This window comes from Apis florea, unplaced genomic scaffold (genome assembly GCF_048593485.1).
Source record: "Apis florea isolate Af1SG1 unplaced genomic scaffold, ASM4859348v1 contig_37_pilon, whole genome shotgun sequence".
NCBI lineage: Eukaryota > Metazoa > Arthropoda > Insecta > Hymenoptera > Apidae > Apis > Apis florea.
The window spans coordinates 1,114,467-1,128,486 of NW_028256861.1; the positions used below are offsets into that span (position 1 = coordinate 1,114,467).

The 14,020-nt window shown below is 36.1% G+C and overlaps 1 protein-coding gene and 1 long non-coding RNA gene across 3 annotated transcripts in view; one reads left to right on the forward strand and one right to left on the reverse strand.

Moving 5' to 3' along the window:
- Window positions 1–13,966, forward strand: part of spg (dedicator of cytokinesis spg) — a 48,285-nt gene extending 34,319 nt beyond the window's left edge. For both annotated transcript variants that reach the window (XM_012495301.3, XM_086915996.1), the window contains 13 exons: window positions 5,209–5,293; window positions 6,401–6,859; window positions 7,003–7,302; window positions 7,471–7,675; window positions 7,749–7,931; window positions 8,199–9,924; window positions 10,395–10,557; window positions 10,658–11,095; window positions 11,169–11,310; window positions 11,384–12,059; window positions 12,131–12,492; window positions 12,846–13,186; window positions 13,255–13,966. In XM_012495301.3, coding sequence (XP_012350755.1) covers window positions 5,209–5,293; window positions 6,401–6,859; window positions 7,003–7,302; window positions 7,471–7,675; window positions 7,749–7,931; window positions 8,199–9,924; window positions 10,395–10,557; window positions 10,658–11,095; window positions 11,169–11,310; window positions 11,384–12,059; window positions 12,131–12,492; window positions 12,846–13,186; window positions 13,255–13,422 — 5,248 coding nt within the window. In that variant the 3' untranslated portion in view covers window positions 13,423–13,966. The remainder of the gene's footprint in view (window positions 1–5,208; window positions 5,294–6,400; window positions 6,860–7,002; window positions 7,303–7,470; window positions 7,676–7,748; window positions 7,932–8,198; window positions 9,925–10,394; window positions 10,558–10,657; window positions 11,096–11,168; window positions 11,311–11,383; window positions 12,060–12,130; window positions 12,493–12,845; window positions 13,187–13,254) is intronic.
- LOC147656240 (uncharacterized) lies at window positions 612–3,491 on the reverse strand. The gene is made up of 3 exons (XR_015294702.1): window positions 2,634–3,491; window positions 2,294–2,446; window positions 612–1,087 (listed from the first exon to the last, which is right to left on the reverse strand). It is a non-coding gene; the product is annotated as an uncharacterized LOC147656240 (long non-coding RNA).
- Window positions 13,967–14,020: the final 54 nt, after the last annotated feature.

Here is a 14,020-nt window from a genome sequence, read left to right on the forward strand (position 1 = left end):
CAGTTTTGTTCGTATATGTGTACGAGTAACGGTTCTATCAATGACCGCAGACAGAATTTCTTTCTTCGCATTTTCTTCTGACGTCACTTACAGAATTGAATTTTGGTAGTTTCAAATGCTTGATCGTGTTAAATCAAATATGGATGAGAAATAAATTATTCAACATGTTTCATTTATTTAATTACCAGGTACTAATGATGGTTAAATTACACAGCTTTCTTTTGAACATACATTGAGCAAACGACAACATTTATTATCCATCTCGTAATTATTAGTAATTTATTAGTAATTATTATTATTTCTAATAAGCATGCCTCCAAGCTCCATTTCGCATGCCCTCTTTCTTTCTTATTTCTTCATAGTCTCATCTTTTTCTTCGTTTCTTCTTCATTTTGACGTGTTGCTTCCTTGTTGGGGTAACACGATGATACGGAATGAAACTCTAGACCACATAACATCTTCTTCTTTTCAGGGTTTTCCAATTCTTCGAATTCTCTGAATCCAGTAACTAAATGTATCCATTACTGATTTTACCGAGAAACATTATTGCTTATTTTAAGTATAAGTCACAATCATCGAACATCATAAGAGTAATTAAATTTGTAAAATTATTTTTCGCTACATTTATATTTTATTATCTATTGGTTCCGAACTTTCGGTTCACATTTACATAACTGGTACTAATCTTAAAAATAAATACAATCATCGGAACTTTTCTTTTTTTTTATTCAAGATATTCAGAGGTCATAAACCTTTGATAATGCTCCGTATCAATTTTTTCAATTTTTTAAATTTATTCATAAACAATAAAGAAGCACAATTTGGATTGTACCAAAAAAAAGATGATATTTCTCAAAATGCAAGCCTATTTATCGAGAAAAGATTCTCGAAGGTTGGGAAACGCTGCCATTATTCTCCGTAAGGTAATAGTCTTTTTCTTTTTGCTTTCGTCTTGGCGTAGCACGGTGCTGGCGTTGTTCTACTCGGGCCCAGGGCTGTACGATGAGAGGTAGCGCATCGTGAGGGGGAAAAGCGCTTAGGTAGGGGAAGTTCCATGGTATATACTCGGCTACCGACGTGCTGCTACCTTCGATGAAAGAAATTTAATGAATGGCAACGATCGTCGAACTTAATAAGCAGTACATTTAATATCGCAAATCAGTATTTTTTTCTTTATCCTTTTTTTTTTATGTGCTATTTGAATTGTAACTTAAATCTACTATATATCATACCATTTCTTTTCTCTATATTGTGTTTGACTGACATAACAGTTCAAACAAATACATACATGTATTCGAAATCAGGAACAATCTTTCTTATTTTATAGAAGCAGCGAACGATCTTTCTTTTTTTCGACATCAAACAAATACGTAAATGTGAAATTTATCTTATGATCATTGTAAAAGAATCAAAATGATCAAATTTAAAAAATACTATCTTCCTTTTGGTTGTGATCACACAAGACGAACTTTAATGCTCGTTAGTGACGAAAAACTGAAAGGTTCGCGGCTAATCGCGCTTAATCGCGCGTCATTTGATCTAATTGAGATCGTGGAGGCACGGGGATTTGGCCCTGACATCTATTACTACTACCACTACTACTACCACTACTTTCGTATCTTCTGCCAAAGAAGGCCGACGTCGCACGGAACTGCAACTGCACTCGGGAGCGCGGTCATGAGTCGGCACTGGTTTCCTTGTGGTGGAACTCGGTGCGAGTAACGTTTCATTGTGTGCGTGTATACCCTCGGGCAAACCAGACGCGGCATTCGTCTTCCCACGAACCCTTCGCTATTCGTACGAGTCTCGTTACTCGTTCCGGGATCAGGAAACACTCCTATTAAGGCCGTTTTATACGGTCGCGGGAAACCGTGCTCTGTACACAAGTTGTCAGCGCAACTTCTATAGATTTTATTCTATACAATACGAATTAATTCTATATTTTTTTTTTTTATCAATGCAAACTTATTGCATTTTTGTGAAAAAATTTATTTTTAATCGAATAAGACAATAATGCTATCATGCTATAAAATTTAATAATAATTTTCTAAAAATTAGAAGTAAATGATTAAACATTTTCTAATTAATAAAATTTTATTAAGATTTATTAAATGAGCTTTACTTTAAATGAGGTGAAATATAAAAGATAAAACAAAGAATAGTGAACGAGGGATAATAATTGATTGTCAGTTTAAAACAACAGAAACAGGAGTCTACCACCAACTCGGTGCAATACCGACATAATTATAGCGTTTAAAGTTACCGAATGGTTACTGAACTTTGTGAAGTATACCTCGCAACTGAAAAATTCGCATCGGCAAAATTTCTCTCTGTTATTGCGACAAAATCCTTTCTTTCTCTAACCATCAATTTTTCAAATTAATCCAAGAGGAGAGTAGGTCTTATCTAATCTAGATAAACGTGTCCAACCGAAATGTAGAATATCCTAGAATCATATTTTAAAATTATATTTGAATGTTTAAAATAATTCTCAGTAATTTTAATAATTTACATTGAAACTTTTTTTTTTTTTTTTTTTTTTACAATTTTTGCATGCAGAATCATTTCCTGCTTATTCACAGCATTTGTTCTTACATAATAAAGTTTAATTTTTTACATAAATAATTTCTTACCAATCTTTCTAACTCATCGATATCAAACTTAATCGTCACAGTCTGTCAATCTTTCATCATCGCCATTCGCTTCTATTCATTTTGTGTATTACGCAATCGATGAGTAAATCTATTCTTCAGATGAAAATTTATGTCATCTCGTTGATATAAATTAAAGATATGTATTCACGTCTCGTGTGAACTTACGTTGACCGTTACGCGGCCAATGGCCGAATGAATTTGTCATCCAAAGGGATCCTTCTACACAACGAAGAGAAAGGAGCGAAAAGGAGCTCGAGCTCGTCCTTCATGTTTCTCGAATAGGCGGTCGATTCTCGCGGTGAATCGAACGTCGCTGCTTCGAGAGAATATATCCGATATCTTTGGAATGGGACATAGGTCCGAACAACGCGGCGGACATTGGCTGTACCTGTCTCCACGCATCGAAGTTTGCCTGCTCACCTGCATTCCATTAACTCTGGTCTGAGGGGGACCTTTATATATATTCAGGACCGTAGAGCGTCGATGGATCATATAACTACCCTATTTGATATATATTCGTATATATATTTGGTAGAATAGTTTCATCTGATATTATTATGGATTAATTGACTCAAGTAAAGAAAATATAATTTTTATTATTTTATATTAAGTTTATTCAATGTTATTTAAAAATAGTTCATCTCTTCCAGAATTAATATATTTTATTTATCACGATATGTATAGATCTGGAGTTCAAAGTATACTTTTTTAGAAATTTTTATTTTTATTCCGAGACATAACCTCTTTGAGGTAGGAAAATTAATATGAACTTATTTAACGAGTGAGGGCGCAGATGCTACCGAATTAAGAGAATCAGTAACGTAAATAGAGAACGGAAATAAATTCACATGGTGGTTCAAAATAAAAGTAGTATCTTTCTCGATTATTTCATTTTCTCGATTTGCCTAAAATTTGCTCGGAATTCATGTGCTATGTACGAAACATTAATTACTCAACAACCACTGTGCATTCCTTTAACTAGGGAATGCTTTTTTGTAATCGATCAATCACGTGTCAAAGCAATTTTCTATTTTGATACAATGGATAAAATATTGTAAAGTTTCTTCTATTATTATAAATTTATTTATACTATACTCTATAATTAATGCGACTACACAGAGTACTTTGATTTGCATTATGAGCATTTTTAATGGTTAATGATTTAAAACGATAAAATTTAATTATTATTTTCACACAGGTTTATTGAAAAGAATTAAAATAAATTTGAATAATAGCAACATTCTTTTCACATTAATATACAATACCGGAATCACTATTTTATATTTTCAAATTTTCTTTTTCTTTCTTGATTTATTATGAATATTTTATTATGAATTTAAAATGAATAATATAAATATTAATTATACTTCAATTTATTTCGATATTTATTTATGAAAGAATTTGTAATGGAACTCTAATCTAAATTTTTTTACATTTTTAAATTTTATGCAATATATTTGTGATTTTAATAAATATACAACCGATAATTTATTTATTATTCAAAATTTCCAGAATTTCCAGAAATCCAGGAATTGTTATTAGTTTGAACTAATTAATATGGCTATTTCTGCGAAGTATTTTTAAATATCTTTTGCAACATCTTTGAGCTTGTCTCTGTTACTCAACTTGATCGGATTCGAATTAACTGATCGAAAGTAAAAACGCGTCTCCATTGATGCAAATTTCGACACATATACATACACATGCTTGGCAAGAATAAAGAGTAGGCGTGGAGAGACGTGAAATGTAGTGAGAAGCCAAGTTGAGTCGAAATGGGCAGCGTATAGCTGCATTCCTGTAAGGTGAAGGGGCCATGCGAGGACCCTGGCGGGTAGCCGGGCCTGTAGGGCCCCAATGCGTTCGAGAACACGTCGGCCCTATGGCATGCAGCCGTCCGGGGTCATGGGAAGTTAAGTATATTGCTCCGCCACTTCAGAAGTAAACTTAGCAAACTGATAGCAATGGATTAATTGGATCGTGCGTTAGGATGTGAATACATTTTAAAATGAAACTTTCAAAAGTTGAGAATATATCTTGCAAGTAAATATTACTTCGAAAGTAACTACCCGACACTATATTAATGATTGTTCGATAACTTTCTCTAATCATCAGGGTCCACTTATGAATAATATCATTAAAAGCAACAGTGGATAGTTTTAATCTCAAATATAATACTTGCATATAACTATTACATTATATTTAAAAATATCTTTCCTTATGAAAAATAAATATAAAAACATAAAGATATATTCTGTCTGACTTTGTTTCATTTTTTTTTTTTTTATAGAAAAATCAATTAATAATTTCTCAGAATGATAATATTTATATTTATATTTAATTACTAAATCAAATTATCTGTTTAACATTATGAATTTAAAAGATTTTCTGTTTTTTTTTTCTCTCCAAAAATCAAAAATTAAATATACACACACATCTCTGTTAGACCGATATTCCAAAAAATTTCAAATCAAAAATAAAAATATGATTACCATGGGGAATATCTTTTTATCATATTTTTGTTTTGCTCAGTTATGTGATATTTTGTATGTTGCAGGAAATTGGGCTTGGACCTGGTACCCCGTCAAGGTGCCCATATGGTGGATCCGGATACGATGTCAGTCGTTGAACTATATCACGTGGTAATTGGAACGAAACAAAATTTGAACAATAATCGATTATCGCAAATGTGTAAAAAAATAGGAGATATCACGTAATCTCGTGCGCGCCAATATTCTTGAACCAATACGAACTGCGTCAAGAGAAAAAAAGGGGGAAAATAGTGGATGAGTCTCGTTGAAGAGCAGCTTGATATGTTGGAAAAGAGAAAAAAAGTAGAGGGCTCTCGAGTGCCCGTACTTCTTCGCGTATACGTGTATCGCTAGAGCTCATTGAAATTCTAGCTGGAGTGCTGACCATTTCAAATACTCCACAAGAATTGAAATGAAGTCAGCTTATATTCAGCGCTATTGATATTTATATACATATTAAAATTTAAAAAATAATCCAATTCCTATATTTTCCATTTGGATATTGATCGTTAAGTTTTGTAGATTCTTTAATTTTATTCTAAAATTCTTAACTTATTATATAATAAAATTTCTTTCTATATTGAATCTTTTTCTTTATTTTTAATTTGAAATGAGTATATAGTATATATATATATATATATCAATAGTAATTTTATTTATTTCTAGAATTATTTCTAGAATTTAAAAGTATTTTCTAAAGAAACAAAATGTTAACTTTAACTAGTTTTAAATTCTGTGCAAATTAAATTATTAATGCCATTTGATAAATAGCATTTGAAATACTATTTTTCCACAATATTTCAAAGAAAATTTTATTTATTATTATATAGATTCTTTAATTTTATTCTAAAATTCTTAACTTATTATATAATAAAATTTCTTTCTATATTGAATCTTTTTCTTTATTTTTAATTTGAAATGAGTATATAGTATATATATATATATATATATATATATATATATATATATATATCAATAGTAATTTTATTTATTTCTAGAATTATTTCTAGAATTTAAAAGTATTTTCTAAAGAAACAAAATGTTAACAATAACTAGTTTTAAATTCTGTGCAAATTAAATTATTAATGCCATTTGATAAATAGCATTTGAAATACTATTTTTCCACAATATTTCAAAGAAAATTTTATTTCCAAAATAAATTGCGACCAATCCAAGAACTAACACTCTCTATTTTATCTACGTTTATACGATTTCCAGCACGTTCAAAGCGCGGAAAATTCGCAAGGAGCGTCAGGAAGAGGGACTCTTAGGCGGAAGGAGCACAAGAAAGTCTTGACCCATCATCTTTACTTCTGCATGAGAGATTTCGGCCACTCGATCGGCGAGGACACGGAGGTCTACTTCTCCTTATACGACGCGAAGCGTGGCCAATATCTGAGCGAGCGTTTCTTGGTGCGGATTTCCAAGGAGGGATTTTCGAGTTTCATCGAGAAGATACACAGCAATTGCACGATTTTCACGGATCTCGGGAACGCAGATCTTAGCAGGGATCTTTACATGGTCGCGCATGTGATGCGTTGCGGAAGAATGCTGTATTCGGATTCTGGGAAAAACAAAGCGGGGACAGCGACTTACAGGAGGCCTCACGGAGTCGCGGTGCTTTCCCTGGCCGAAACCACTCAGGATCACTCGGAGGAACTCGAGATGACGTTCAAGGTAAACTGCTGCTGGTGCTGCCGCCGAATCGATTGCTTTCCTTCCAATTTCTTTTCGATCGATCAACAAAATTTTTTTTTTTAATTCGAGTAATTAATTCCGCAAAGGTGATCCAACAATGATCTAAGCAACGTTATTTTTAGGTATATCAAGGGGAAGAGAAAGATTTTCATCAATTGCACGAGCAGATTATCCGCAATAACAAGTGTTCCCTGCTTCCGGGCCAGCCTAATTACGGAATAGTGATTTCTCTACGCGTTTTGCACGGAGAACTGTCCCAAGTCCGGGAGGAGAATCCTTTGCTCTTCAAGAATATTTGTTTAACGAAAAAACTTGGGTTCTCCGACGTGATCATGCCCGGTGATGTGCGGAATGATTTGTACCTGAAATTGGAACGCGGCGAATTCGAACGAGGTGGAAAATCCACGGGGAAAAACATCGAGGTATCGAATCACAATTGAGTGAAAATTTTTGTAAATCGTATGCGTACACATCACATAATTATTAAATGCGCTATATCAACTCGTTGTCAAATTGAAACTCTAGATTTTATATATATATCTCTTAATAAAAAGCAGAATATTTCAAGTAAAATGTGTGTATATGAACAGGTGACGATTTTGGTATTGGACGCTGATGGACAACCATTGGAAGATTGTTTGTTTGGCGCGGCTGGAATGGAGGGTAGTTCCGAATATCAGAGTTTAGTTATATATCATCACAATAGCCCATCGTGGGCCGAGACGGTTCGATTGGCGATACCCATAGACAAATTCTACGGTAGCCACGTTCGATTCGAATTCCGGCATTGTTCCAGTAAGTCGTTGCAACTTCTTTGAAACGTGTTTATATAGATAGATAATACACATATATGGTATATTGATGGCAGCACGCGAGAAAAACGACAAGAAATTATTCTCCTTCGCCTTCGTGCGACTTATGGAGCCTGGGGGAGCCACTCTTCAGGATGGACCTCACGAGTTATATATTTATAAATGCGAGGATCGTTCCAAATTGGATTCGTTGAGTTATCTTTCCTTGCCAAGCAGCGGTCGAGAACCAAACGCGATAGGTAATAGTAAGAAATTTTCAAAAGTTACGAACAACTTACTTCCCTTTTCAAAAATTAAAACAGAAGATTTCAATTCGTTTATTAAAATTTATTAAAAAATACTTACGTATATATATATGCAAAGTTTAAGAGCAAAGTTAAAAAAAGATTTTGTATATTTAAATAACCGCAATAGCAATTCTAATCTTCATCTTTTTATCCAACTACTCGATATTTCGTACCTCGTGTTCCAATCATTCTTTCCTACCTCTCTCGTTTGTTTTTCAGGCTCACCATCGTTCTCCAGATCTCCAAAAGAGGTCGTATTCGTGACCACGTTGCTCTGCAGCACGAAACTGACGCAGAACGTCGATCTGCTGAGCCTGTTGCAATGGAAAGCACACCCGGAACGAATATCAGAAGCTCTCGGCCGCGTTCTTCGGCTGGACGGGGAAGAATTGGTCAAATTTCTACAAGATATATTGGACGCCCTCTTTTCCATGTTTCACACAGAAGATGGGAACTCGACGGCCCATTCGGGTCTAGTCTTCCAAGTGCTTGTTTCCATCTTCAGCCTCCTCGAGGATTCCAAATTCGAGCATTTCAAACCCGTGATGGACGCGTACATTTCCGGCCATTTTGCAGCCGCTCTGGTTTACAAGGGTCTTTTGAGCAGCGTGCAGCATTGCGCCGATTGGGTGACAGCAGCCGAGAAACAGGAGCCGATAATCAAATGTTTCCGCTCTTTGGAATACATCTTCAAATTTATCATTCAGAGTCGTCTGTTGTTCGCCAGAGCGACTGCCGGCCAATACGAGGACAGTTTCAAGCGAGATCTCTACTGCGTGTTCGCCGCATTGAACAAGATGTTGGGCATACCGTACGATATGGTGCTCCACTCTCAAATAGCTCTACTCTACTCGATCTCGGCGGTGTTTGAGCAACTAGTCGCCGTGCTACCAGTCCTCGAGGTGGCCAAACTTACTTGTACAATGCTCGACTCGGTGCCGAGAGAGCCGCCAGCGCAACTCACCCAGGCCAAATTGGCAGCAATCAAAAATCTCACCACCTCTTCTTTGTTCCGGGAGGACAACGAGAGCAGAAATCTGCTGTTGGTTACCATGTGCAGACATTTGAGGATTCATTTGGTCAGACGGGAGGAGCTCCGCTCCTGCACTGAGATCCTTGGAGAAATCCTCAGCTTTTTGTACAAAAGGGGGCAAGATTCGAACAAGGTCAACAATTGTATCCAACACGATGTTGAAACATTGTGTCTTTCCGTTCTGGATGTATTGATACAGACCATCCTGATCGTCATAAATAGCAGCGGCCCCGTGTTGGGCTGTCTGGTGGCTTGCTTGATAGGATTGCTACAACTTTTAGACGAGTATCACTATGTTCGACTTTGGGAGGAGTTGGCTCACGCTGGTGAAAGGAAACCTCTGAAGGATTTCCTTCTTAGAGTTTTTCTGGTTCTCCGTGATCTCGTTAGGCAAGAGGTGTTCCCGCCTGATTGGCTGGTGATCAGGATGCAAGCGAACAATGTTATCCTAAAATCTTTGAAAGAGCTTGCTCAACCTCTAGCCTTTCGTTTTGTAGACGATTGCTTCGATGCCCAACTCTGGTCCACGTACTTTAACCTAGCCGTAGCCTATCTCACGCAGCCGTCTCTGCAACTTGAACAATTTTCCGAGGTAAAACGTGAAAAGATCATTGAAAAGTACGGAGATATGAGAGTGTTGATGGGCTTTCAAATATTGTCCATGTGGTCCAATTTGCATGATCATAAGTTAGAGTTCATTCCTGGTATGGTGGGTCCTTTCTTGGAAGTCACTTTGGTCCCTGAAAGCGAACTAAGGAAAGCCACTTTGCATATATTTTTTGACATGATGGAATGTGAACAGCGAGCTCGTGGTAGCTTCAGATCCGTGGAATCGGAATTAATAGACAAACTAGATATCTTGATCAGTGAGAACAAAGGTGACGACGAGTACAGGCAATTGTTCAACACGATGTGAGTATTAATTTAGTTTTTTTTTAATACTTCTCACGAAAGAATTCGAATTTTGAATTCAATTTAATTAAGTTGGTGGAAAAATTATTTTTGGTTTCTTAATTATTATATTTGTAATAAATAAGTGTAATATACAATTAAATCAAATTCATAAATACAAAAGAATTATCAATAAAATACATGACAAATTTATACAATGTTTAAAACTATATTTTCAAAACTGAGACACGGATTATAATTAATTTGTTTTTGCATTTATAAAATTGACATTATTTTTCCACCAACTCGATAGTAGCTAGTTATATAGCACCAATAATTTGAATTGCATTTCATTGAAAATTTTAATTTGTATGCTGCATTAGGGAGCATCTTAGCGCTGTGTAAGTGCAATAAATTGATAGTGAGAAATCCTCATATAACATCTCAACACGAATAGAAGTTCAAATATATTGTTCTATTTTTGCCGACAGATTGTTAGACAGAGTTCAGTCAGAGGATCCAGCCTGGAAGGACAGTGGAACTGCTTTCATTACGTCAATTACGCGTTTATTGGAAAGACTGTTAGATTATAGAAGCGTAATTCAAGGCGACGAAAATCGCGATAAACGTATGTCGTGTACCGTTAATTTATTGGTAAGTATAAAAAATATCGATTAATCCAAAATATATCATAAAATACATTTCTATCTTCATATTAAAATCTTTATCAATAATAATTAAATCTCTCTCGCAGAATTTTTACAAGAACGAATTTAACCGAAAGGAGATGTATTTGCGCTATATTTACAAGCTTCACGACCTGCATTTAGCAGCAGAAAATTACACCGAAGCCGGATTTACAATGAAGCTATACGCCGACCAACTTGGCTGGAGTTCCACGATTCTGCCCCCGGATCATTCGCATCCTCAACAACCGGAATGGCAGAGAAAAGAGGTCCTTTATCACAAAATAATTCATTACTTAGATCGAGGCAAGTGTTGGGAAAAAGGTATCCCATTGTGCAAGGAATTGGCGATACTATACGAAACTAGATTATACGATTACGCGAAACTGAGTCATGTACTGAAATTGCAAGCCAAATTCCTCGACAATATATTGACGCAACTTCGACCGGAGCCAGAATACTTTAGAGTAGGCTTCTACGGTCTGAGTTTTCCACTTTTCGTTAGAGTAAGTACCACTCATTAAGCACAATTTATATGATAAAAATGATAAAAATGTAATGCTCACTATAATCTTGCAGAATAAGCTGTTCATATACCGCGGTCTAGAGTACGAGAGAATAGGGGCGTTCACGCAACGATTACAGACTGAATTTCCAAGCGCACAAATATTAATGAAAAACTCCCCGCCTGACGAGAGTATTCTAAGTTCCGAGGGGCAATGTAAGTTGATTTTTTTTTTCTTGATTCGATGTTAATCGTGTCGTAAATCTTCATCAAGTATAACGATTTACAGATATACAAATTTGCAACGTGAAACCAATCCCTGAAGAAAGTAGCCTGGCCTGTCGAGGGGCGGAAGTACCAGAACGAGTGGTCGCGTTCTATCTAGTGAACGATGTCCGAAAATTCATTTTCGATCGACCGCTTCATAGGGGGCCGGTCGATCGAGAGAACGAGTTTAAATCACTGTGGATCGAAAGAACCACGCTGACTACCGAGGCAAAATTGCCTGGTATACTTAGATGGTTCGAGGTGATCGAGAAGAGGTCTGAATTGTTGGCGCCTGTACAATATGCTTGCGAAACCATGCTGAGCGTAGAGAAAGAATTGACGAGACTTGTCGCACAATACACTGCCGAACCTCATCGAAATATTAATCCGTTTAGTATGCGTCTTCAAGGCATCATCGATGCCAACGTAATGGGTGGCATTACCAAGTATCAAGAAGCCTTTCTTACCCCTGAATTCGCTAGACAAAATCCGGAGATGGTGCCGCACGTGAATAGATTGAAAGGTTTGATTCTTGATCAGATGAGCGTTTTGGAAGCTGGATTAAATTTACACGGGCAAATCGCGCCAGCGGGTGTGCAACCGCTACACAAAAGACTGCACGAGAGATTTACGCAGTTAAAACAAAATCTTGGTCCTTTGGCTAGGCAACGAACGATTCATCAGGATAGCATTGTCAAGTAACTCTTGGTTTCCTTTTTTCTTGCAAGCAAATCGTGAACTCTCTTATTTATGTTCAATTCTTGTATAGCTCACCGTTACCTCCGTTACCTGTTAACGAGAAGCAACGACCAGTTACGTTGGAAACGGCTGGGTGTCGAACTTCGCATGCAGATAGCGATGGTTTACCCGAAGACGAAGGTTTTTACACAAAGGTAGATGGTGGACCGCCTCCTATTCCACAACGAGAAGTACGACCACGTTCCGTGGGTTATGGCACAACTCCACCTCGACCTACGCATCAAAGATCTTTGAGCAAGCCGTTAAGCCCAAAATTACCATTGAGACATTCTTTGCCAACGCCAACCGATGGCGTGGATCAGACCGGTTTAAGAACTTCATGGAGTGAACCTGGTCCCGAACCAGCTCCACCTTTGCCACCAAGAGGTTGCAGTAAGTTTTATTTAGAGAAAGTAAATGCATAAGATTCGACTGCATTGTTCTTATGATGGCATTATATTAATAAGTATTATTTTAAATTGATGAACAATACAGATATTTATTAAAATTATTTATAATACGAATGTTGAAAATCTTGTTTGACGAGTGTACAACTGTATAATATAATAAGAATGTTTTAATTTGACACGTTATCTGGGTAAATTCGTAATTGGTCCACAATTTACGTGTAATTCAATTATTTAATTCCAAAAATTTATTGACATATATATAAATATTTTTGTATTTTTATTTTTTTTTGTGTTGTGTGAAAAAAACAATTATTAATTGAAATTTTCACATTTTAGCTCCCGACAAAAGAGATTCAAATATGAATACTATGGTACCACCCGCACCACCAAAACGTTTAGCATATAAATGTAACACAGAATGGAGTACGGATGATGACTCGGAAGCGCAAAATGAACCGAACGATCTTCGCGATAGCGGCATATCGACTGCTAGTTTATTAGATTTTCAATCGCATTTAAGTAACTTGAACAACCTAGGTTACGAGGACTTTGAACCACGGACAAGGTGCAACGATATCTTGAATATTTCACCATCTGTAATAAATGCGTTGAATGTTTCTACGGCAAATTTTGCAAGCAGTATGTTCCAAGAATCGCATTCTTTGCCAAGTCAAGAGGTAATTATTCCTATCGTAAAGTTTCTATTGTATCTTTATTTTTATCGATTTATCGTTATTATTTTTAGGTTAGTCCACCACCGATACCGCCGAAGGCGCATCAAGATACTCCTTCGGCCCCATCAACCTTGGAAAGAGTGTCAAATCGCTCACAGTCTCATGGTCATTCGGAAAATTATTCAGTACCAAAACTCCAAACATTATCTATGGCAACCGATACCGAAAGCACTGTGTAGCAATAATAATGAATTTCCTAGTCCTAGTGGTTAATTGTGATGTGCGTGTGCCACAGTCGAGCAGATCCGATTGTAGAATCGTATACATACATACCTATGTATCAGCGAAACTTTGATAACTCGCACGATTATTGGCAAACACGTAACTAACAATTGAAACTAATTGGATTTGCACAGCAAAGTCTCTGACATTTGCACATCATTATATACATACATCTAATTATTATGCATAAGAAAATCCTGTAATAATCGAAATGAAATCTTTTAATGCGTAACTCGACATGGATTACACCAACCTGTGTATAACGTACCTTAATAAAAGCATGGTATCGAAACGCTGAGAACGACCAAGACTCACCCGGCGATTATCCGTGACAAATTGTATTCGAATTTAATTGTGTAGAAGTTGTCTGGTAGTGCTCGGCGTTCACATGATACAGTATTGACTTTATGTTAAAGACGACGATCTTCCGAATATTAATCTAACTATATTTTGTAATTTATTTATATTTTCAATGAGAATAAAGGTAATTTTTATCAATGATATTGATGCAAATGTGCGAACACCATATAATATTGAAGCAACTAACAAAGAAAA